Source organism: Pagrus pagrus (genome assembly GCF_965226575.1).
Source record: "Pagrus pagrus genome assembly, chromosome: 14".
Classification (NCBI taxonomy): Eukaryota; Metazoa; Chordata; class Actinopteri; order Spariformes; family Sparidae; genus Pagrus; species Pagrus pagrus.
In genome coordinates, this window is record NC_140198.1 from 15,719,138 (window position 1) to 15,746,083 (window position 26,946).

Below are 26,946 nucleotides of genomic sequence, written 5' to 3' on the forward strand. Positions count from 1 at the left end.
TACCGACTTTTAAAAACATGCTCCATAGCGATACTGGAGTCTTAGTAACTGTACAAAAAAGAAATCAAGATATTTGTTCGTGTAACTGTTGAACTGTGTTATAAAAGGAAAATAATCGTATAAAATGAAGACAAATTGAAAGCGTTTCTCATTAAACTGTCCTTTTCCCTACATTCCCTGAAAAATGACCTACTTTTGTGGGACGTGAACAAGGCCTAGATATTTGTATTATTAAAGAATATTTTCACAATTTTTGTTTTGTATTTCAAAGCATGACTGGCTCATGTCAAAACGAGATTAATTTCAGCCTTGTGCATGCTAAATAGACCTCCGCTGCCGCATGAAGGCATGCTGTGTCTCACAACCCTGGAGTGAGTGTTAGATATCCCGTCATGTTCACAATATATTGTCTTGGAAATCTGTTAAATGTTCATAACGTGCTTGCTCAAATGTCCCAGATTTAGCCACAAGCAAGCATCTAATTAGCATAATATTCATATTTCTGAAGAAGCTCTTAAGAGCACTTCTGGCATTGTCCATTTCTCTTATTTGCCTCTTATTGCTGTAACGTTTGCTTAATGCCCGGCCTGTGCCGAGCGATCGCATGCTGTGCTCATTGCCAATGCAGTGCGAATGTGCTGTTTGGGTATGGGCCCATGCATCTCCAGGGCCCTATAATCAGCTCTAAGCTGCTTCTATCAATCTTCATAACTGTAGTGGGTTGAGGAGGGAAGTGCAGCTAATCAGCTCTAACCGGCCCCATGTTCAGCCTGACTGTCACTGTTACAGCAAGGCCATATGCAAACAGTGTCCCTACCACGTGTGGCCCATACTCGCGTCTTGGCCGTCTCGTAGGGCCGTTCCACAGATGGCCAGCCCCAGCAGAAGTCAGCTTTTGAAAGGGCCTGTGACTTTCACTGAATAGCTGTTAGTGTAGGTTAATATAGGAGTGGTGGCCCTGCAGCGGTGGCAATCACAGCTCTGATCAGAGCCGGGCTTCAAAGACGTCTGTGCAAGTTGAAGCCAGAGTTGTCATTAGCTTCTGCCCTGTACTTGACAGCCCTTCCCCACCCCCAACTCCTTCTTCCTGTCTCTCTCTCTCTTTCTCCCTCTTTGTCTCTCTCTCTTATCGTGCTCATTTTCTGTCCGTGTGCAAACGGCTACTGTAATCCTGGGTCTGGGTGCTTGGGCCTGTCACTCCACATTTGCACTAAGCATCTTTCCTTCTCTCATCCCCTTTGCCCTAATTGTATTGTAATAAGCAATTACAGATCTATTTATGCACACTAGAGCTGAGATTGGACCACTTTTTAAAAAGGGCATGTAGGGGAGTGGAAGTGGACCAGGCTGTGCCCCCTCACCCTTAAACTTGTGGCCGGACAGAGACGCCACCGCTTAATCGCTCTCTCTTTCTCCCACTGATGATCTAATCCTGCTTTACTATCTCACGCTCTCCTCCTGTTTTCTATCCTGTGCCGAACGCCCTCCAAAGCAAAAGTGATTGTGCTGTTGTTTGTTGTTTATTGGCTGTGTTCTCTCTTTGTGAGTCAGCTCCAGTGATGCAAATGAACAGAGGCTGTGTTTACCTGGACTGGCCGCGTTTTCACCTGTATGTGTGAGTGCGTGCATGGGAGTGTGTGCGTATCGCGCCTGCACAACGTCTAGGCCTTTGATCATACTACATTGCATTGACAGATGCTCTCTGGTGCTTTCTGGTTGCTTATGAACGAGGCCACAGACGGGATCTGAATGCCAGTAATTATATCCCCTTGCTAGAACGATAACAATTGTGGCTTATACAACAAAGTGCGATGGCTTTTTTCTATCTGTCCCATTATTTTTAGGTATGAGAAATGACATCGAAATCCCCTGTCTGCTTCCTCCCTGTCTGGGGCTCTGTGTTTACAGCTGTTTGAGAGCCTGTATGTGTGAGAGGTGGGGGCCATGATGAAGGCTTACACCTTGTAATCATAGCTGGATGTGTGATCTCAGCGACCTGCCTGAGAACTGGCTTGGAGAATGGTGTGCACAAGGTGTGTGTGTGTGTGTGTGTGTGTTGTAAAAGGGAGGGTGATAACTGAGAGATCCACTAACAACAAATTTGCGGTAAGGTGACAGTCAATTAGTGAGGACTATGACCGAATCAGAAGATTTGGAAGCTCTGATGAGAGAAGAAAGGGCTAAGAAGAGCGAGAGAGTAGGGCTGACCAATGAACTGATATTATATTGTTATTGTGATATGAGATAGAGAGAGAGAGAGATATTCTTAGATCATGATATGGCATAAGTGTTGTGTTTTCCTGGTTTTAAAGGCTGCATTACAGTAAAGTGATGTAATTTTCTGAACTTACCAGACTGTTCTACTTGTTCTAACACCTGCCGTTACTCACTTAGTCATTGTATCCACATTAATGAAGGTTATTGATCAAAATAAAATAAAAGCGTTTGGAAAGTACCAACAGTCATCCCTACAATACTGTCACAATATAGATAACAAAGTACCTTTGAGGATATTTCAAAAAATCTAGGTATATATTGTGTGTTGCGATACAGCCTCAAAATATTGTGATATAATTTTAAGGTCATATGGCCCAGCACTACTTAATGTGTCCTGTAAAAAGTGAAAGCAGCAACACAGTTTTATACATGTCGTTATACAGATGTTCAATTTCTCTCTTCCAGCAATTATTGACATTTTAGTTTAGTTTTTAATTTAGAAAATGTTGAGAATTTGGCATTAAATGCAACAGTTTCACAAAACATATGCGAGTCATTTGTGACCTAGTGTGACCAGCAACTAGGACTAACATGCTGTCCACCATGAATCAGTTTTGACCTAGCAAAACTAGTCTAGTCTTTACTATTCTTTGTTCAATTTTCAATTTTTCTCTTGTCACAATGCTGTGCTTATGCTCTTGTTAGGTTTAGGTAAGACAAAACACTTGGTTAAGGTTAGGAAAACATCAGGTTTGGGGTTAAAATACCTGCTTTGGGAGCCACAAACATGGCTGAAGGTGTCCCGAGGTCTCGTAAAAAAAAACAAAAAAACGGTCTTATTGCCACAAACACTGCTGGAAATTGTCCTGAGATCTCCTGAAAAATATCCAGTGTTATCGCATTTGCAAATGTTGGATCGCTTTGGTCCTACATCATATATGTCCAGTAGTTTCCCCTCTAAAAATATTATAGCTGAGGTCACTGGCTTGGCAGCTTTGTCACCTGTACCTCCACCACTGTCACCTCCACCTCCCTGCGTGAAATTCAGGGAGTTCAAAATTCAAGTTTGGACAAGCACCACTAAAAAGATAAGACAATTACAGCCACTGTTCCTGACTTACGCAGCAGTGGTCGGGCTGCAGTGAAAACCATGTCTGAAACTTTTACGTCTGGGAAGAGCAAGTGTAAAATCTGCCGCACTGTTTCATTGCACACACAAGGAGGTGAGAGACAAATGCCAGGTCAAAACAGTGAAGTGTGAGAGATGGCCAGAGGAAGAGAGATGAAAATTAAAAGATGCATCATGCAGCTACTTCACTGCAGATCACCACACAAGAAGATCAGCAATGCAACAACCTGTTATTTTTCACACAGCTTTATCTGTCTTTATCCCTCTGTGGCCTCCAGCTTCAGTAACTGCTTTTACTAACTTTAATGGCTCACAGCATTCCAGTCCAGTGCCATATGATTGAAGCAGCCACAGAGCTGCTAAGTTTTGCTCCCCTGATGGTAATTTGCCGCAGGCTAAGTAAATATCCCACTTAATGTTAAAATATTTTTGAGCAGAAATACAATTTTATCCGATGAATGTTTTTTTAACTTAAAAAATGAACATTTGAACGTGTGAAAACAGGCTTCGGCAAAATTCAAAATTGAATACCCACACTGAAGAGCTGAAGGACATGCAAGTTTAATGTGAGAAAAAGATGGCATCGAGATATGTGAAGACATCGATCTGTAATCCAATAATGAGCATTTTCATCAGCTCTCAGCTTACAATCTTTCCTGTAAAACCATTAAATGTCTGTCTGTCATTGCCATGCCTTTCTGGGTGGAACTTAAAAGACAACATACTGGAGCATCAGAGCTGGAGTGTCTGTGTAAAATCTCAAGATTTGCATAAATATGTTACACATTTTTTTCTTACCCCGTGCCTGCTTCTCTCCCCTGTTTTTTTTATATTGTTTCACACTATATTCATTTCCTCTCATATCCTACTTGGGGAGTTAATCACATTCACGCTTTGTCTTTGCGGTCTCAGTTCTGCACGCATGTTCAAAACACTAATAGCTTTTTGTAGGCGCGACACAGAGGCTCTTTGAATTGTGTTTGCTGCCACAGGTAGAAGTACTAAAATTTCCACAAATAATAATGACATTGTGCGCCGCAATATTAGCTACTGGCTTATCTTTTTCAACTTCCTCAGCACTCCCAGCAGCAGCCCCCGCTTTTATAGCACATACTTAAACCAGCAGCACAATATTATAAAGGATTTGCAATGAGGTGCATTGTTTACACTTAAGAAGGAAAAGAGGAAAGGGAGTATACACCCACGCGCACGCATAAACACACACACCCACACATCCAAATCAGACAATAGATCAGAGTCATCAAAGTGAAGCAGCCGGGACTTGAGTGACTTTGATAATAACCTACCTGGCATGGCCTAAAAAGATATTTCCCAAGTTTGTCCAGGGCTTTGTGAGTCAGAGAGGGGTGTGTGACATTAGCCAAACTGCCCGTGTGTGTTTTGCATAGATTTTGTGTTTGTCTCAATCTATGAAAGTTTGCCAATAAAGTCGCCCCTGAAGTTATTTGAAAAGGGTGAATATCACTCAAGTCCTGGTCATTTACATTATCGACAGGTCAAATCTTTGTCCCTTTGCGATTATCAACACTTTTCACCAGTCTGGCAGATTCAGTTTGCGTCTGGAGTTGCACACCTTACCAAAATGATTAGGCTGATTGCTGCAGCCCAAAATTCATCGAGGAAAAACCTGAATATTAAACATTAGAATTAGGCACTAGACCGCTACGCATACCTCAAACTTAACATCTTAATGAGGGCGCAACGTGTCAGGTACAATTACTTGCACTGTGGTGTTCCACTCAGGCACCTATAGAGACAGCTTTTTGCCATTCTCAGGTACTTTTACCACACAAAAAAACGCTGCATGGTTTAAGAACAGAGAGAGTAAATCTTGTCCAACTGATGAAAAGAATAAGGGGCTTTTCATGCAATATACTTGTATGATTTTTTTGTGATGGATATGAATAATTTGAATAGCTCAGGGATTTACTAGGTGTCAGGTTTGTGCTTCCACTACGCTAGCCTCCACATCTACTCGCTGTGATGTCAGCAGCTGCCAAGAGTGTCTCACTGTGTGTGTATGCTGCAGGGTAGGAGTTTAGGATATTGTTGCTGAGGTGTCTGGACAAAGCAGTCCTTTTTAAGCATTCTCTGGACAGCATTTACGTGACCTGACTTTGTTGTTCTTTTTTATGTGGACTGACAATAGCTGACGTGCTTTACACATTGTTAAAGTACCAGCGTCAACTCCACAGTGTGGGCTATGTAACAGTGTTTGAGTTTGAATTTCGAGTAGAAGAAATAGTCAAGATACCTTTTTCTGGCCTTGAATGTTCGAGTTTGCGAGTTGATGCACTGAAGTTACATACTAAAGGCAGAGCTCTGAAAAAGATGTATATTGTCAGCTTGAGTTATGCTTTTATTAAAATCAAGATGCAGAGACTATTGCTACTACTTCTGGAAAGATTGAAATAGTTAAGTGACGGGCAGCGCGAGATAGCTTTTGTAGCTTTTTGTTGACGACCTCATAGAAAAGGTCCTGCTTTTTCTCGAGGTATATGGTTAGTCATTTTGTTCTGTCTGTCATTGTTAAAAACTGCTAACAGGTGTCGATAAGAGTGCGCCAGAAGCTTTTTACATTTTTGTCTGCCTCTCTGTATGTATCTGCGGCATGCCTTCTATTACCATGGTAATGCACTAGGGCAGTAATTGTTGCAGCCCTCTGCACGCACAGCCTCACACACTCAAGAAATTAGACACACACTCTTGTGTGAGCACACCCGCACTCAGCCGTGCACGCTCCTAACTCTCCTTACTGTCTCTCAGGGATGTGCAAAAATAACTGAATGTTTGAAGAAGTGGGTTAAAGGAAAAACTGGGTTGAAGAGTGGTCCATTTTTAAATCTGTCAGCTTGAATTGAAATGTTTTGTCGAAAAAAGACTTTAAAACACTAAACCCGCCGGACCCAAATGATCAGAACTAATGTTGAGGTAAATGCAGTGAGGTAGGGAATTTCCTGTTCACTACTGTGACTTTTTTGTGTATTGTGGCAGTGTGGTTCAAAAGAAAAATGTGGCTACTTAAAAAAAAAAAAAAATCTTTAAGTATAAATAACTGATACATACAGTTTGTTTTTGTTAAAATGCATCAAAAATCCAAGCAGTTATAGCAACCTTTCCTGCAGTAGTATCTCAAACCAAATGGTACAGCCATAGGCATACAGGGACACAGTATACAGCTATGAGGCTTAATGTCTGTTGTCACCATGGAGAGAAAAATAGAGAGAGTAATTGTGTTGTACCAGCACTCAAGCAATCCCATCAGCTATTGGGCAGGCAGACATGTCAAAGTATAAAGACAAGGCTGAAAACTTGACCGGTTGCAGCCTGATGGAACAAGGCTAAAAAAAAAAAAACAGCGGGGGAATGGGTGGCCCAGGAGGGAAGCAGGACAAACAGCTGATGTAGAGAGGCAAGCAGAGATGAACATTGACTTGTTTATTTATTTATTTATCTTTTTTACTTAGATTGGCAATGATAAAAGTGAGTGATGTTGATAAATACTTGCACAGCCAGTTTATCAGCAGCTGTCTGGCTTGGGGTTGCCGGCGGCAGCATCCAAGGCTGATAACCTCTGAGGCCTGAGGCATGATGTTGGGAGGATGAGGAGGAGGAGGAGGCGGTGGAGGAGTGGGGGGGGGGAGTGGAGGATGATGCAGCTGCTGGGTCTTGGCCAGTGTGTAACCCTAAACCGGCTAGTTGATATTTTGCATGTCCATCAGTAGTAGTTGAACGTTGCAAAGTAGGAAAGGAAAAAAACAGCACCACTGCCATAAGCTTCACTGACAGCCTGTGATGCTCATTACAGAATCAGAATCAGAAATACTTTATTGATCCCTGAGGGTGAGTTGCATTGCAGTTGCTCCAGCTAAAATAGATGTGTCACAGTGTAGAGAAATTCTAAGAAAAATATAAAAATAGTAAATAGATTACAAGAAATGTAATAAATAAATAAATAAATAAATAAATATATATGTGTGTATATATATATATATATATATATATATATATATATATATATATATATACAAACACACATATATATATCCTGCCTGTATATGTTTATGCATATATATGCATATGTATGTATATATGTGTATATACGTTATTTTTAGATCCTCACCACCGGTAGGCCAAAAACCATTACTATCATAACACTGTCTGTTATCTGTGATGCTCAGATGCATGTTAGCATTTAACATTATATGACTTTGCTCATCCTTATAGGATAGCACTGTTACCGTTGTAATATGCATGCTCTAATGTTAGCATGTGTGTATGATGATGGGTATTTGGTCATTAAAGGTGTAATATGTAACATTTCTCCATTCAGATATCTAAAAACGACTAGATCTTTGTTATATATTTTGTTGAGTTATGTCATAACATTATCCCCGATGTTTCAGAGAAAATTGGCGTCATGTCCCCGTTACATCCTCTTATTGCGAGGAAACACCAGATGATACATCAAACAGTGAGGAAGGAAGTGGGCTAGCCACTCTATTGTTCAATGTAGACAACAATTCTCGGGATCCCAGACTACTTCACGATGTCATCACTCTTGGACTTTCTTTGTTGTTTTGATTGAGAGACGCCTAGTGGCAGAAATGACATACTTGAGCTGAAGTTGTGACCCCACAAACCTTAGAAGTGGGTTTGAAAATATTTGTAGAACTTGAACATGTCGTGTATATTTTTTTCCAGTATGTATTGCTCAGTGGTATTTTTCTTTATCGTTATCATTGTAATTTGACATTTGCACTTATATTGATTGTCAGAGATGGTTAAGTCTGCTGTCAGTCACTACACACACTGTGTTTGCAAATAATGCCTCTTGCCCATTGCACATTTTCATGAGCCTGAAGAAGCGCTGGGTGAGACGTCTCGTTCTTGTCAGTGTAATAAAACATCCTTGATTATTTTTGCTACATGTTGAGTGAGCGGTCTCTACCACAAACTCTTGTGGTCACTTTTTCTGATTAAGCGTTCATCTTACAGTTGCCAGCACCTCCAGCCCTGAAGCATGCTGTGAGCCGAGCTCTTTTCTCTTCTGCACTTTTAAATTGGAGCTATAAAGGAGCCACTGAAATGTATTATGCTTCTATTCTCCTCACAATTTTTTTTTTCTGTTTTACAAAAGTTGGCTTAATTTTGTCTGTGGTAAAACAATATAATACAAGCACAAAGCATGAAAAATCACAGAAGCGAAATAAAAAAACAAAAAACTGTAATAAGAGAGGGCTCATGTGTGGGAGGCTGTGTGCATATGTGCAGGCTATGTGCCTGCGAGACTGTGTGCACCTGGAAAGCACTTGACAGATGGTTACTTCGGCTCGAGCTGAATGTTGCTTCTTTTTTCTCAGCGTTAAGCCTCTTTCATAAATCGAAAGTGTTTCGGTCAGCATTTTGATCAAGGTAGACTCTTTCAACCTTCTTGATAGTTTGCTGTGCATCTCCCGAGTATGTTTATCCTGCCCTGCATCATTTATTTTTGTTTGATTCTGGCGAGCCGGGGGGAGATCAGGGCTGTGACTTTCACTGCTGCCTTTTCTGTTGCCTTTTTTTTGTTTGCCAGTAAGATTACAGAGCAGTGCATCAAAATCATTATATCAGTAAATTCGCAATCTGTAGCGTAAATGTGGTACTTTAGAGGAGACAGTGGAGATTATATATGGGAAAATGTATGCTCTTATCCTCTCTCCATTCAAAAAACTAGTCAACCAGATACTTTCTTATCCTATTACTGCAATAGTTAAGAGCTTTAATCATTCAATATCTTATTGTTTCCCAATAACTAGACAAAGAATAGTAGATCACACTCGAACTGTGTCGAAATTGCCTTAAGCTAGGAAACGTTATGTCCACATCAGACATGCTAAATCATTTGCGGTGCCATCACCTCTATTACCAGAGGTCGGCTGAAACAGGCTCTCCACATTGTTCAAGCAGCCTCTCTCACTGCAAAGTCATATCAGGCCAAAGCAATAACCATAATAACACCATCGGTGTCATAGAGACATGAAGATCTTGAGCCTCAGTTTTATATTACTTTACATTTTAATTGTGACCTTAAAGAAAGCATCCAGATAAATCAAACTTTTTGTAATGTTTCGTTAGTCTCAAATGAAATGTTTGCTGTCGTGTGTCAGTCAGGAAAATCAACACCTATGCTCACCAGATGTTTCAGATGTTGGTGCATATAAACCGTAAGTTCATAGGTTAACATGTTAATTTTTAATCTTGTGCAAAAAGGAAATGGTCCCCTCGCAGATTTTGCTCTGACACTGGTGTTGAATTGCTACTGTATTTCCCTGAGAAATCGTCCGCCTAAATTTAGCATGTACTCTCTGCAGCAGATGTTCGTGCCCTTTTTGACGCCGTGGGTAATAATCCTTAATATTCTTGCCGTTTGAAACTAAATGAGGCTTTAATGCACTCTGATTCCATCTTCCAGCACTCATTAATTGTTTTTTGAAAGTCCATAAATTATTTCTGTTGTTTCGTCTTAAGTTTAGCAAAGATAAACAGAAACTTTTATGGATGAAATGGAGGTCTTTAATTCTGTGACAGCCTGTTTTGATTAGAGATTCAATTTGAAATGTCATTGTGAGGGAAATTCACAGAGCAGCTTTTCTCAGCCAAGAGTATTTTTCCCTGCCAGAACCTTCAGCATTTGTGACCTTGCTATAATACTGGAGTTAAAGCAAAGTGTTTTTGAAACTTAATTGTGTGAACCCGTTTATTCCTGTTGAGCAACATTGTGTCCTCGCTCTTTTATATTGTCCCCATCACAGGTGCTGCTCACTCAGTGTGTTTGAAGCCTCATTAAAGGTGTTGTGTGATGCATTTGAAGCCTCATCACTAATCCTCTCCTCTCGCCCTTTTCTTTCCAGATGGTCACAAGAACAAAGAAAATATTTGTGGGTGGCTTGTCAGCCAATACAGTAGTGGAAGATGTGAAGCAGTATTTTGAACAGTTTGGGAAGGTAAGACTGCTTTTAATTATTACCCTGCATAGTGTTGTCACAATAACTGCACTTTCATCTCTTCGATTCCGTTACATCATGCAATTATCATCACTAAGAAAACATGACAGAAAAGTTAATTTGGTCAAGCATGTAAACCTATCCTATTAGTAACCCTAAATGAAATAATAAACCTGAAAATGAGCATAATATGTCTCCTTTAAAGACTCAGTCCGCACTCAGTGTACAGCGCCCCCTGTTGTCACCCCCATCAATGTCAGCTCTCCAATCTTCACAGCTGTCAGAAATTTGAGCTTTAAAAGAAGCCAGTTCGTCTCCTTTTTCTCACAGAATGACAAATAAATCTCTATTGTGAAAAACAAACAACTGAAGTTATGGCAAAAGCTTCACACAGCCCAACTTGCCTGGTCAACAACATGCATTTTGCTTACAGAGCAAACAAGCAAAAGGCATCCAGCTGCCATGACCAAACCCCTCTGCAAAAAACAAAACAAAAAACAGCAGTTTTTTTTCTTATCTATGGAAGTATAGCATTAAAAACCACTATAACTATTACATTAAGGGAATCGAAGCTATGGTGTTTATATTGTGGCAACACTATTGAAGAGAAACACAAAAACACACCCAGTTCATTCACCAGAGGCTCATATTCAGCTGTTTGTTCCTGTCTGCTGCAGCAGTTTCTGCAAGCTGTTCTCACGACCAGTACCCCCAGCTGAGTGAGGCATATATGCAGACCCTATCATGCAAGGACATGCATATTGCATCCCCACACACACACACACACACACACACACACACACACACACACACACACACACACACACACACACACACGTGTTCACTCACTCAAGTGCATGCACACGCACTTGGGCATGTGCACACACAAACAGGCTTTGATACAGTGGCAGCATTTCACAGATAATTTCACCACACTGAGTAGAGATCCATTTCCCTCATGTCATATTCCACATCAGTCAAGGTCACCTTCAGCTGATACAGTCCCTGTAACATCAGCACTTGACCTTGAGTTTAAACAATTTCACTGAGGATGGATTTTTCACGGGCACATAATGTACCATGTCCTGAAGGAGACAGAAGAGCTGTTATAGATTAATAGAAACTGTTATTTTTTGCAGAGACAATATGCAACCAGCCCTCCCTTATAAAGCCCCGTCTTATTTTCTTGACTGAAGGCGGGCAAGGTGAAGGACTTTGTTTTGCTCTTTGTCTGCGGAAGTGGTGTTGAAGACCTCGCCATGGCCTGGCCTGCCGTTCCAAATAAAGACGGCTTATTTGCACAATAGAAAGCAGCGAGCAAATATTCAGCACGACTTCGCAATCAATGTATCTGAGAAAGGGCTCGAAATGATTTTCGACTTGATTGAATGACATAATTGACTTGATTATACAAAGTTTTTTTCCTCCTTGAGGAATCCTCAAATGCTTAGGAGGAAACAAACAAATCAGACTGATTGAGCAAGATCTTGTGCATGTTTCTGTGTGTGCTTTTATAGCCTACTTGTGCATGCTTGGATGTGTCTGCAGTACTGCTCTCGCCATGCGAGAGTGTGTCAGCGATTAAGTGTATTTATGTGGGTGCATGATTAGGGGTGTGTGTGTGTATGTATGTGTGTGTATGAGCAGGTTTGAGTGTCTTCAACAAAAAAGGAAATCAGAGGAGATATTGTGGGCAAAAAGAGGTATCATTCTCTCTCTGTTTTGTGTGTGTTCTTCCGTTCTGCCTTACACATCCCAGGATTTATTAAATAACCTGCCTGTCACTGCAACCTACCATTATCGCCACATACACACAACTCTGAGGACTTATCCACAGAAGGGAAAGCCAATTAATTCAGTTTCCCCTCCATAGAATCTGGGTGGCAGTATGTGTGTCAGTCAGTCATCATTCTGTCTGTCTGTCGGCCTATGCGTATGTCAAGGGGACGTTAGCCAGCATGGTCGCGGGGCAGCGAGTCATTTATATTTCTGGGAAGTACGTTTTCAAGCACTTATCAATCATCACGCAAGTATAGCTTAAGGCAACGGCAAATGTTCTTCCTCAGTGGGAACAAGCCATTTCACTGATATTATTTAGCAAGCGCTGTATTTGTGTGTGTGTGTGGGTGTGGGTGTGTGTGTGTGTGTGTGCAAGGCAGCATAGGCCAATTAGCAGGATGTGGTCTGCAGAGATGGCGGTGGTTGGGAGGCAGTGGAGGGGAAACAGCTGGTGTGGCCACAATTGGGTCACAGGTTCTGTCTGTAACCTCCACACCTCTCCCTCCTCCCCTCCTCAGTCCCTCCCTTCTGTCTCCATTCTGTCAGGGGGAGAGGTGGCATTTGTTATGGGGAGAGGCTGACAGCTCTCATGCACATCAGTCTCAATGCCACTCTCCCAGCCGTCACCATTAGGAAAGAGCACATGCCCGGGCTTGGCACGACTTCAGAGAGGCTCCTCCACAGCCACAGCGCCCCCCTCCACCACCACCCCTCCATTTAAAAAAATAAATAAAAAATGTTGACGCCTACAGTGCATGCTGAAGGTGTGCATTTGAAGTGATTGTGACAGTCATTTGAACAGAACTGAAGTGTGGTTCTGTTTGGCTGATTCTAATGCATCTCAGATGGATCCCATTACCTGCCTAATAGTAGCCACATCCTGCCCCTCCATTTTTTTTTTCTGTCTCTCTCTTTTTTTTTATTCTCAGGCAGCACACTGCACCTTAGCCCTGCGAGCCAGATGAGACAATCTTATCAACACTGCCGGCCCTCCCTTTATATTCAAGGACTCTTAACTGGAGGCTGCTGCTGTTCCTGGCTTGCAATAAAGTCAAATGAACCAGTGTGCTATTATGTGCTACTGTGCACACTTCTACCGAGTAAGAAAAGACAATGTTAGCCTTTAGAGATCCCTTTTTTTTCCCCTCATATGTAGGCTTCTCCAGATTACTTTTTTCTGCCATTTTTATCTGATGATGTTGTTACGTTTGCAGTAGGCACCGTCAGTAAGTATTTTTTAATGTAATTACCCTACTCTCTTTGCCTTTGTGTGTGGTTTGCATGGCAAGAGAAACATCCCCCAAAATATCAGCATACTGAGGTGACAGCACTGAAACGATGTTATGATATTATCATGCATAAAGCCTTTATAATTTTGGACTCCTTCAGAGACCGTGCTTGCTCTCAGGTCAAAGGTCAGGGACAGCTTAAGAACAGCAGATGTGCTCGCAGGGTTTCTGTGTCCAGCAAATTCTGAGGAATTCAGTAAAGTTTTATTGAGGTAACACTTCATACTTCAGCAGGCCCTTCTTGAGTATTCTTTTTTTGGATGCTGGTATACAATGCCCTCTTATTTGCCAATACATCAAACACCTGTTAACAACACACCCACCCCCCCGAAATGTTCCACTGAGGCGAGCACTTGATTAAAGATGGTGGATGGTGTGATGACACCTTTATAAATTTGGATGTGACGTACTGCCAGAGCCCTGCCCAGGCATGAAAAGAGCTTCTCCCCACAGTTAAAGGCATAATTAGCTGAGGTGGCTAATGCTTCCTCATTGGTTTATTGTAATCAGCTTTGGGTGCGTCTCATACTGCCCTTATTTGGCTCAGCCGAAACAGCTCCTGCTCACTGACTCACTTTCTGCACTCCTGTTCATTGGCTGGGCTTCGCCGCGCAAGCCTGAAGCTGACTTTTAGTTTAATCAGTGCTACTTGCTTCCATGTCACTGGGCTGCCACAATCATCCCTTTATGTCCAGCCTGTCCTGGTTCTCATGCTCCACTGGTCTACAGCCAGATCCTGGAGGTGGAGCGGAATGGGAGGAGGAGGAGCTTAACCAGTTCACTGCCACTGGGCTCAGAAGGGATGAAGGTAGACAGACAAAGGTCACGAGTGGTGCAGCGAGTCCAAAGATGAGACAGTTGTCTCCAAAGTTTAAAACAAAAAAGAGTGATGACACCTGTTGGAGGACAGTGGAAATGTATTGATAAGAGTGAAGAAGCCCGCCGCATTGGCAGCATGCTGTCTCCCCCTCTTGTGTTTCACCTCCGGCCAGGCAAGTGTCTGCATACTTCTCTCATACTTTCACTGAGAGGAAGCAGATGAGAGGAAATTATAAGAGCGTCAGAAAAAGATTCCTTGCTTAGTGCATGAAATTCTTTCTGGGGCTTTGGTAATCTAATACCACGGCTGACATTTCGTGTGCCCTTAGATTTTGTAAATGGCAGAAAAATAACTCTGTGTGACCGTCTGTAAAGACTGTAGGAATTAATTTTGCATACCTCCCCAAGTGCTTAGGCCTTTAGCAACACTGGCAGTTTTTTAAATAAAAAAAAAAAATAGCCTGAATTACAATTAGCAAAATCAGTATCAAATAGTGTTGTTTTGATATTTTTTCCTGAGGATAAGCTGACAGACTAACTATAACTATTATAGCATTATTATAATGTAGTAAAGTTGCTTTGTATAATTTGAAACTTTTAACCCTTAAAAAGTGCATTTAAATCACTGTGCAGAGATTATAAATCACCAATAATCATTGGTGTGACATTGATATCATCGTTTTTGTGTTATCTATTTGATTGCAGAATTTAATTTCACCTTGGATGACAGTGCAATTAAGCTCTTACAGTGACAGCACATACACAGGCCTGAAACTGGAATCTGTGAAGGTGCACATTAAAAGCACTTTGGACTGAAGTGATGGGCGCACTGAAGAAAGCCAAACCCAAATACACTACAGCTTCATGTTCATGGGTGATTAATGCAGAAAAAATACACTTTACATGAGCGAAAAGAACCTAATCAAAAGGCCACAGTCCTTCATTCCACTTCCTCAGCTAGTGCAGGTGCACATTTGCATGCCATTTACATGGTAGCTCGCAGTGACCACTGCTGCTCCGACGTTTGGGTGTCCATCATCCGCTGACATTCTGTGATTGTTTCCTCTCTGCTGCGACTCAGCCAATCAGTTGAGGATATAGTCTGGTTCCAGTGATTATAAGGAGTGATCAGAGCAGCAATGATGGAGCATGTGCCTTGCAGTGGAGATTTAGCCAGAGGCTTCAATCTCATTGCAGTCACTTGTAGTTAGTGACTGAGACTAGCAGCGAGAAGGGCAGAGCAATATAAATGAATTGGCTATGAATGTGGATACGGCCGCCGTGCTGCAGGGACACACGGGGGGAAAGGGCCAGTTAGACAAACTATTTCATATCCCCCTTGACCTTTATTTGCCCAGTGGCCCAGCAACATTTCCAATAGAGTAGCTTTTAAATGGCCGCTGAAGAATTGAGCTGTATTATTCACGTCATTTTTTTGTGTGTGCGTGTCTGTCTTTGTATGAGAGAGCGAACGCGTATGTGTTAACGCAAGTGTCTTTTCAGCAGGTTACTGAATTTTTACTTTGAAGGATCAGACCTTTAACAAAAGATTAAATAGATTTTTGACTATTGCTGATCCTTAGAAATACCTGTCAGACGTCTCCTCCAACCACTAGATGCTGCGCAGTATAGGCGGCTCACAAAGAGAGCCGTGGATCAGGGGAGATTGACACCTTTCTGTAGGTCTGTAGTCTCATCTCCCAGCTGTCCCTCCTGAAATGGCTCCCTCGGGATAAGCCGGGATTGGCTTGATTGTGTTATCGGCGACTGATCGGGTCATTGAATGATGGAATTTTGAGCCCCTGTTCTGCTTAAAGAATGAAATGTTTAAAGAAGATTGACTGTGATTGGATCAGATCCAGCACCTGCTCAAAGGGTCAATCAGGTGAAGGCAGGAGGCAGCAATCTCTGCTGTGCTATTGTGACACGAATAGAAGGGGGAATTAATGTGTGTGTTGGGTTAGTGTGGTGATGGTGGTGGTGGACGGATGGTAAGGGGGGGTGGAGATGCCATTCAACAGGGAGGAGGTTGAAAAATGTCATCAGAGGAAGTGTCATGAGTAATTTGCAGCAGTCTCACCATCAGACGGGCGTGGAGGTGGATGCCTCCACCTCCACGCCTCCACCTCAGCCTTGCAAACTGCAATTTAGTCTTTAGGGAATCCCATGTGGGAGAAAACAACCGTAGGAATGGAGATTCAAAGACAAAGGGTTTATTTCCCAGATGGATGGGAAAAATGTATTGATACATGCTGCATGTATGTTCTGAAGATTGGCATGGCATCAAGGGTTTGAAGTGTGGTAGCCTGGCAGAACATTAATGTAGGGAGGTCCAGGGGAACGCTTTGAGAAAACGGCAGTTCAGCAGGTTTTGTTGTAGTGGATTTGTGGCTGTTGGACCAGAAATTGTATTTTAAACATAACAGCGTTCACATCCGTTTTTATTAGCTTGCAGTTATCTTCTTCTCCGTCTTTACTAGCACATTGAAGCATATCGTGGTGCATTACTGCCTCCTGTTGATCAGTGGAATAATGTGACACCTTTGCACGCACATGTGCATGTGTGCGAAACAACAACGTTGACAATATGTCAAAGACATTTATTTATTGTGTTGCAGAGATATCCACTGAAGTTGGCATGTTAACCAACTAACCCCAGCACATCCTGTCTAAGAATACCTCTTTGCAAACCAAGAGTCTGATAGTAAAGCTACAGCACAGTTGGCGAATAGGACTGTTAACTGCACAGTCAACTGTGCTAACTAGCTTACTGTAGCAGCTACAGCAGTTAGCGGTTACACTGGTAAAACGCTGCCAATTCTTACATATTACACCTTTAAATAAACTAATTTTAATTTAAGATAGCCACCACAATGCTTCTTAGGGCTAACATTCATAGTACATAGTGGTTATTTATATTGAAGAGTGTTGTCTTTTTAAATGAATGTGATATCGACTCCCCTTATATATATATATATATATATATATATATATATATATATATATACATATATCCCTTTATGTGCCTCTTAAAATCTCTTATCTGCTTCAGATATCGGTGTTTTGCAATTTCTCTTTCTCAGATTAAAAATTAAGAAGCGTTTGATACAAACACTGTAATTGTAATCACGATTAAAAATGGGTTATATATACATTGAATTTAGGTTAGTATATAAAAGTTATGTAACCAAATGCATTTTTCTATAATACTGAAGGTGTCAATTGTAGAAGAATAATCTAACTAATCTGTAAAATCCATGAGGTTTTGGTGTAACACACTGCAACTCAAAAATAATTTGATGTCTTCTATTGCACAAGTAACTTTTACTCTGGTTTTACTCCACAATGTCACTAATCCTTCGGACATAGGGTCAAGAGGCGACACCTAGAAAAGGAATAGTTTACCAAAGAATCAAGATTAATAAACACTATTTAGTGAACTCACAGCCTCTTCACTAATTAAAAAGGGATGGAAGTGGGAAACAACCAGGGTGGGGTTAGGCGAGGTTACAACTAAGCATGATCGCTCATTTTGCTCATAAGTAAACTTAAGACTTAAGTTAAGAAGCTCCTTTTTTTAAACTAACATAGTCCCTTAAAAGTCCTTTTGTCAAAAGATGGATGGATAGAAAGCATTTCCTCGCTGTGGCTCAAGTGCATGTTTTAAGAGTAGCAGAGACAGGCATATTTGAGTCGAGGTCCACAGAAGCCGATGTCGGCCTCTGAGTGACGGACCTTGTGCCCCGGCATGTCACAGCAAAATGAGAAACAAAATGATGGTGTCAAATTTCAGCTCTCATGTGATGGGCTTTTAAAGAGGATGAAAAACTGCTTTTCAACCCAAATAACCCTTTTCATCCTCATCAGATCTTAACAGAGGGTTGTCAGTGCTCCACAACACACACACACACACACACACACACACACACCCACTGTAGAGCTCCAGGAAACCAGTGAGCATGAACCATGACTCAGCACCACCTGGCGAACAGACAGTCGACACAGTACAGCTCAAATGATGACGACGTACAACGCTCACCTTACATCTGGGCTGATACGCACACTTTTATGGATCTTGAGACATTTGCGAAGGTGTTTGCACGGTCCTCTCAATGGATTTATCCCAAATGTCTAAACAGCAAGGTGGTGCCAATCGAATGCTCAGTTTTAAACTTCAACTCTGATGCTTTATTCACAAGTGAGAGGTATACAGCAAACAGAAAATTCAGTATTCCTTTTTTTTGCAAAATGAATCCGTGAACATATCTGGAGAAAGGCAGCGAAAAACCCCAACAAACTATCAATGTGCAGCCATAAACATGTAAAAAGAAAAGCTGAATATTGGTTTCAGTTTCAGTTCTTTTCATGGATTTGATAATATCCTTTTAATATGCCTGTCTTTTGTGAAATTGCACTTTGAAAATTACTAGTTACATTAGAAGAAAACGAGGGGAGCATACTTTGTCACCAGTGTTTGCAATGATTGACGACACTGACAGTACGTCTTTTGTTGTATAGCACAATGGCAATTCAGTGTTGAAAAATGACTTCAAGTAGCCCGTTGCATGTGCTTCTTCAGCCACCTACCGCAGTGTGACCAGGTCCACAGGCAGCTCACTGCTCCTGCCATGAGTGCCTCCCACACATCGCCTTCTTGAAATCACCGGGTAAATGTTCTTACATGGAAATGTACACAATGTGCTGGCGTTTGATGTGAAGGACTAATGAAGTCTCAAAGGTTTCACTTATCTGAAACACTTAGTGCTCACTGCTGCCTGTCTACTGTATGTGTGTCTCGTGTGCTCAGGTCTGTTCAAAGTGTAAGATTGTCGAGATTTAAGGCCTGAAGTTGTCCACTATCTTAAATGATAGAGTTGTTAGGAATTGCTTGTTAGGTTTCATTTTGATACAAGTGTAAAATCCAACATTGGTAGTGACAGACTCATTACATCCAGTAATATTTTGCTGGAGCAGAGTAAGTAGGCCAAACAAAATGGGGTAATTGCAATGAAAAATGTAGTTTCAGCAAAAGATGTCAATGCAGCGGTTCCAGTTTTGTTTCTAACATGTTCTAAGGTCTCATACAGCTCTTTTGTCAAAAACTTTGTAAGCTTTTTTTCCTTCTTCTCTCTCTAGTTCATGTTAGCGATGTGCTCATTTTGAAAGCTTTTATTCTCTATTGTTAAAACAAGACAAAGAGTCAACAGCCATGCTAGCAGCTCGGTGAGGCTTCGTTTAGGCATATCAGTGTATCGAGTGAAGTGCTGACGTCAGCATGCTCAAGCTTTCATTTTCTTTAGTCTGTGGCCCAACTGGTGAATTAAGTCTCCAACCTATCGTAGTGAATGTATGGTTATTCAGGCATCAAATGTGCATTTTAGATGAATGAGATGACATCATGAAAAAAGGCAATTAAATTGTATGTAAGCTAGAGCGTGATGCAGAGGCTTTCTCCGCTCAAGTTTTTTTAAACAAACATTGTGATCGGTTCTGTGCAGTCAATGCTCTGGACCAAAGTGCTGGACCAGCTGAAATTGCCATCCTTAGACTGGGACAGAGGTCAGTGCATGAGCGTTTACTCACTGTGAGTGCCAATTAATTTGTTAATTTATAATGGCAACACACATACAACCAAACGAGTAAGCCCTCATCTACTTCACAGAGGGGCGGAGGCCTAGAAACTACATGCAGACTGTTTACATAGTATTGCAACTAACAATCACCCAGATGTAAATTGTCCACTAACTATGTGCCTGACATTATTAGTTAGAGTTTAAAGTGAGTCCACTTAATCACCTATTTGCATGTGTATTTAGTTAATGGAGCCAATCAAAGTGCTCATTTGATTCACAGGCACTGAAAACAAAAGTCAGAGGGTGACTTCAACATCATAGAAATGTCATTTAGAAATCTAATTCAAACTTATATTTTTGATTCTGCAGCATTTTCTAATTGTATAGTGATTATTTACCTACATACATGCCTACATTACCCACTGAGTGACATCACTGGATGCAATTTATCAGATTTCATGCAGCTTCCTCTGGAGCCAAAAAAGGCTTTATACTACTTGTTCATATATGCAGTACTACTCCCCAAGACCTGTAAACACACTTTAATGTGTAAAATTGGTGGGGTTACCCTTTAGGGCTTTTTATGTTGCTTGAAAGGAGTGCATGTCATCCTCTGATATCAACCAAAGCTCATTTTTACTTGAGGCAACCGTGTGACAGTCAGCACCATACAGGGGCGCTTTCATGGATCTACCTGATAGCCTAATGTCAACATTTATGTGACCTGTCATTTATATTTGAGGCAAAATAATCTGTGCTCATCCTCTGACATTTGTAGTTTTGTATTGTTTTTTGTAACATTTGTTCCAAAAGTAAAAGTTAAAAAAGGTAAACTAGCGAAAACAAAAGACGACAAAGAAAAAAGAAACTCTAATGGAATTATTATAATAACAATAATACTATTTGTATCTAACAGTACTAAACCATGAACATTAATGTTAACCATTAAATGCCGAGCTGTGTATATATCAAGAGCAGATACTGTCACACCTTGTATCAGAAAATCAGCTTTAATCAATGCTTGGTGTTTGATATGTGAAGCTGTGTATGTGTAAATAAACCCACAGGGAGAGGTGGAAGAGAAAGATAATGATGGAGATGGAGATGAAGATAGGGTAGATCATTATAGAAACGTTAGATTAAGTTACATTTATCCTTCATAGTCTGTCTTCAGTGTATAGGTGCACACATGCCATGCATCATAAAAGGAAATGTAAACTTTAAAATGAATTTAAAATCATACAGTCGATTCAGAGATAAGATAAATGTAAGGTAAAGTCAACAGCACTCGTCAGTGATTCTCAACACTGAATAGATGTGATCTGTAATTACCTGAGACATTTTTCTGGTTCTTAAAACAGAAAGCACTTACTTTGGGTCATGGGGTGAGGTTACAAGTGGGATTAGAGTGACTTGTCATGTAGTCGCGTTTTATGTTCAGGCTAATTTATACATGTGTGTCTACATGGCCGTCATTATGTTTTCCTTTGCTCCGCTGACCTCTACATTTGATTTATTGCTATTTCTAAGCCTTTTTGTGCGTGTGTGTGTTTCTAAACACTGTGCTTACCCCTCAGAAAGGAATAATGCATTGAGTGAGCGGACGTGCACGCGATGCCAGAGACTGACAACAGATCCCTATCTTAGCTGCCATGCCATGAATAATCTTTGGCTTATTTTCTGAAGTGGTATCTCAGGGTTCTGGTCGAATTGTCTAAAAGCTAAATAAATCTGCTTGATTGAACTAATGGCACAGAGCCAAGATCTGGCACCAAGTCTCGTCTCTCAGCCTAATCTTTTTGTCACGGACACATTGACCAGCCTCGTACACACACACCCGTGTGCGCACACATACACTAAAGCTCCCTCCCAAGTCACTTCCTGATCGGGGAAACTTTGAACCCAACATGTGGCCCATAAGTCCTATCCACAGGTAATTAGGTTTGATGGTTAGTTGAGCAGAAGCATGGATTTTTATCCTCCTCTCTGCCTTGCCTCCTGGAGGGTTGCCTCAACTTGTTTTTGATAAGCCCACTGCCAGCCCAGCATCAGTCTCTTCCAGCTGAACACACATTGTAAAAGCCACCAAGGCGCAGTCATCCCTTTTAGAGATGAATGACCCTCTAATGTAAAATTATGTCATCTGAAAAGGTGTGTGTCAGTACAAGACGGAATATACATTTCAATTCTGATTTGAAAAATTAACCTCTCCATATATATTACATACCTGACTGTCTTTTGTGGTAAATCACGGCTTATTTCTCCCTCTAGTGGTCTAGGTAAAGCCAGCTGTAATGGATGTGTTTGTGATAGACAGGAATATGTAAATGTTCCCCCACACTGACATCCGGACCAACTGGTGTGAGCATTGTCCCAGCAGACATTGTATTTCATAAATTCATTGAATTGGCCTGATCGCATTAGTGTCACTTAACATTTTTGCCAGTTTCTCTGTGGTTTCCTTTCCTCTTCTCCTTTGTGGAAGCACGGAGGACATTTAAAAAAAAAAGTTTGCAGACAGTTTGTTTAATTTATAAGCCCATCTTTTACACCTTAGCAACCAATCTATGTCATAGTGTAAATGGTTTGTGTTAGCTGATGGTACCCTGTTGGGAGAAAAGCCAGAATAACGTTTGAAACAGCTTTGAATTAGATTTGATTTGAATTTGATCGGAGGTGAGCACAAAGTAGGACAAGCGGTATCATGCTCAAGTGACGGGTTGATTGCATTGAATCATCTGCCAGCAAGTCTTCAGCTGCCAAGTCACCGTGTGAATGAGAGGATATGTGTGTGTAAAAAAAAAAAAAAAAGTTACTTTCAATGAAACAGGAAATAGGAGCTACTCATTCGCTCTGTCATTACAGCTGTGTGGAAGCCTTATGCCAAAATATGAATATAACATATTTAACCGTTATAATGAACTAAAAAATATATACATTGACAGGCATGCATGCTACGTGTATCATTTGGATTGATTTGTTTTTGACATACTGAGCAGAGAGACGAAAAAATAAAACGTTTCATGTTTGAAGTTGGCACAGGGATGTGTACAAATATGACTGTGGGCATGCGTTTGAATTTGAGGGATCGTCATTTTGAACATGTGCTTTGGCTCAAACCTTCTTTAATGGAATGTGAATGGAAGTGACATGATGAAACCATAGTACATCTCAATAGGTGCAGTAGGCACACACTTGTCACTGAACAAACAAATTCAAGAAGACGCACACTTTTTAGACAACACGTGTTATAATTTAATGGCTCGTTCAATTTGTTAAATTTCTTTATGGTAACAATTAACATTAACGTTACATTACATTACATAATTCGTTCTGTATTCAATATGTAAGCATTTTATCTTAGAATTAGGTGTTTATAAAACATTAATTTATATAACTATTTTTTGTTCATCTATTCAACTTATTGTATTTATATATTTAGTTTTGGACCTTAAAGTACTCCATATATGATGTCCATCTTCAGAGAAAATATGAAATTAAATGAAATTAAAACAAGAAAATGAATGAAGCCATCAGTCACAGTCATTGTGTGCTCATACAGACACACAGTGCTTTTATTCAGTTTCTTCACTGCCATATTTTGCACGTTTAAAGCATGTCAAGTATGTGTGTCTGAGTTTGCGTGTGTGTTCTCCAGTCTCGGGAGCACTCGTACAGCACACGATCCGTTAAAAGTGAATAGCTGGTCCTTGAGAGCTCCGCTTGTCATCTTCCAGCCAATCAAGCTACATCTGTGTGCTGGTGTAGGTGATGCCAGTGAGTGTTGACACGCACCTAAAATACCCATGTGTGAGCAGACATGCCTGAACATGCTGCACTGGAGATGACCCCATTACAGGTACCCACACAGCATGTTGTGTTATTTACCTGCAACCACATTGTGATCAGTGCTGTTGAGTCTTGGGAAAATCTACTCAAAAAAGATTAACTACGATTCAATGTATAAAGATATTATTTCCAAATTACCTCAGAAATATATGACATTTCTTTACTGCAATCTGTGGACCACTATATATCTGTGATAAGCTAATATTGGCCAATATAAAGGTAAACTTGAGCATGTTGGGCTGTCAAAATTGTGTTGTATCCAGTGAACGTTAAATATAGGTATTCGATATATAAAACAGTATCTTAGTCTTGAAATCAGGTAGTCAGACGACATGAGTTCATGTCTGTGGCGTACAACTGTCTTTTTGATTATAACCTTTCGCTTTAATCTTTGGCAATAGTCTTTCTTCTTTCTGGCACTAAGTACTCTAAAAGACAAATGCAGATGAACACATGATGGCAGTTAATGTGTTTTTTAGAGAGTGAATGGTATTTACACAGCGTGAGTTCCATCCCATGGTGCAACAAATTTGAATTAGCAAAATGGCCACATATATCAGAATTATGTCTGTATATCGGTTTAATGTTTTGCTTTTGTAAAAGTGAAAATAAAATTTTTCCTCCAATGGTGTTCGTCTTTTAATTAGGAATCATTAAACTAAATTGCCGCATTGCCATCTGCTTTGACGATAAAACACATGCAAAAGAGATGCAATCTTCCATTTGAATAAAGGAGGTAAACTTGTCAGCGTGAATGGAGTTTTACAAGTGTAACGCACGTCACGTCGCTTTAAAATTCCAGCGAGTTCGGGCTGATTTGGTTACCAAAGTCAAACAAAAGCTCCCATACAAGGTCGCTTGATAGATCTGATCTCTTCCAATCTGTTTCTTCCCTCACCTTGCAGCATTTATTCTTGCTCTTTGTTGTTAATACGATTGTGTCAATATATAAAACACAATTTTCGTTCATTCTGAGATAGGGCCAGCATTCATTACTACCTGCAGCCTCACAGATGCACTCCTCTACTCTCCCACTCTGTCTGGCTGGCTGCCCAGCCATTGGCAGCTTGCACATGTGGCCAAACTGTAAATCAGATTCAGACTTTCCATTCAAGTGCCCTACTCAGGGGACTGGACTGGCCTTTATTCTGACCTTGTGGACCTTTTTATAGGCTTAGAAAAGAGTAACAGAATAGAGATAGCTCCATAGTTCACACAGAAATGAAGAGCTGAGTGTCTCTTACCTTTGATTAAAATCTGACCTCGTGGCATTTTAGAAAATTTGTGCATTTGAGATGCACCTTTTGTCGAGTCTAACATTTCAGTGTGCGCTGTAAATCATCCACAGTGTAAATATCCTCATGGAAAAGCGGAGTGGTGTGATTTAGAAATTGTCTCCTGTGTGATTAAGGTTTGTTTGTTGGAGATACTCTCCTCTCAAAGCAGATCCGTCCTCATGGAGGGGAGGGGGGGCGCGCATGTTTTGTCCCCCCACAGCTGATGCTCCGAAGAGAGTTTGGCAGGGCTCAAGCTGTTCAGCCCCTCACTCCCTCCCTCTTCCTCTACCCCCCCGCTCTATCTCTTCCCTCCATCACACCTGATTGCATTTGACAAATGCCCCTATTGGCTCCATATCATCAGGTGCGGCAGAGGCAGCCTAAGACTATATTACTCTGCCCATATACCACATCTGTTCTCCATTTTGCATGGCTGACACACTTGCTTCTGTAAGGTTCGAATGGGGCCAAGGCTCTGTCAGTGGAACAGCTTCCATTGGCGAGGGGATGTCCTGGTGAGTGCATTGGACATGGCGTCCAACGTCACTGCTAATCTTTTAGAAGGTGTGGAGACGGCGCAAGGGGAAAAATCATGTTCACATCAACTCTAATGACAGACACGGCAGTAGGGTTTGGTATTGAAAATTGGCTCTGAATTGGAGCTGGTTCCAAGTATATAACAAGTGGGGATATGTTAAGAAATATTTAAAACAAAGAGGTATTTCCTTTTATTGATCAATAAAAGTGTGGTTTTGACCGACATTCTAGTTAGGCATGCATCAATATGCATGTTTAAAATATGACATACAGGATCTAAAGAAAAGATAAACGATATTCTCTAATATATATTCTCAGATTGACCCCCGCCCCAAGATCTAAGGAGAATCAGCCAACATTTATAAATTCTTTATTTAATAGAAATGCATGATTGATAAACTGATTTGATTGATTTTGTTTATGGCGTTTGAGACAGAAAAAGACGAAAAATCCAAAGGACAATATGTGAAAGCTTAAGTACTTATTTCCAAAGTGGGCCCAAGTCTTTGTTAAGCAATACTAATTAAAAGTTTATTATGTAAGACGTGGCCACATGTCAAGTTCATGCTCAAAAAAATAAAATAAAATAAATAAATAAATAAATAAATAAATAGGGGGCAGCATATCACCAGAGAAACCTCTTTCTGCTGGGAACAGTAGCTGCTGCCAGTTAGCCGTGCAGCTAGCGGTCCGGACTGGGAGCTTGGGACCAGGGGAGTGTTGGTGTTTAAACCGCTATCACAGGAGCTTTGGACCAAGACAGGCCAGGGCTAGCTGGTTAGCGTGCTAACTTAAGTAGTTATCTCTGCAACACAATACATTACACCATAATGTCAAAACTGCTATATCTTCACATTCTGTTCATAGTTTTATTTATTTGATGTTTTTTCAGCTTACATATAACATATTGCTCCTTTAAGAAAAGGGAGCGAACACAGCAAACACGTTGCTAGGATAAGTATTAAAACAGTAGGAAATTACCATTCTGAATCCCAGTTCTTAGATATTGGAAAAAGCTGAAATCACATTTTTTCTCTTAACAATAGGCGCATTGTGAAATATTGCAAAGATTTATTATTCTCCGCTGCAGAAACAAACATTATTAGACAGACAGTGACATCACTCTGTCCTCGCCTTTGCTCCGGTTACATAATGGCGATGATGTGTTTTAAGGCAACAGTGAGCTAATCGGCTGCTGATAGCTACATTACTACTTCAGCCAGTTTGACCTGTGACACATCGCCTTGGTAGCTGATTATTAAATACAGACTTTGAAAGTGACTTTGGGGAGATTTAAGTGGGGGAAAACAAAAGAACATCGCAGTGGCTCCTACCAGCGAGAGACGCTGATGGACTGTCATGGCCAGCGTCTCATCAGCAGGAATGCAAGTAGGGTTGGCACAGTAGTCACCATGTGGTGGCAAGGTTAGGTCACATCAGCTGCCTCTGACTCTCATACAAAGAAGATAC

At 40.9% G+C, this 26,946-nt stretch overlaps 1 protein-coding gene across 10 annotated transcripts in view; it reads left to right on the top strand.

Annotated features, from left to right (window-relative positions):
* The window catches only part of LOC311269238 (RNA-binding protein Musashi homolog 2), a 260,575-nt gene that overhangs the window by 70,472 nt on the left and 163,157 nt on the right, over positions 1–26,946 (top strand). For all 10 annotated transcript variants that reach the window (XM_084373282.1, XM_084373283.1, XM_084373280.1 and 7 more), the window contains exon 6: positions 10,261–10,353. In XM_084373282.1, coding sequence (XP_084229408.1) covers positions 10,261–10,353 — 93 coding nt within the window. The remainder of the gene's footprint in view (positions 1–10,260; positions 10,354–26,946) is intronic.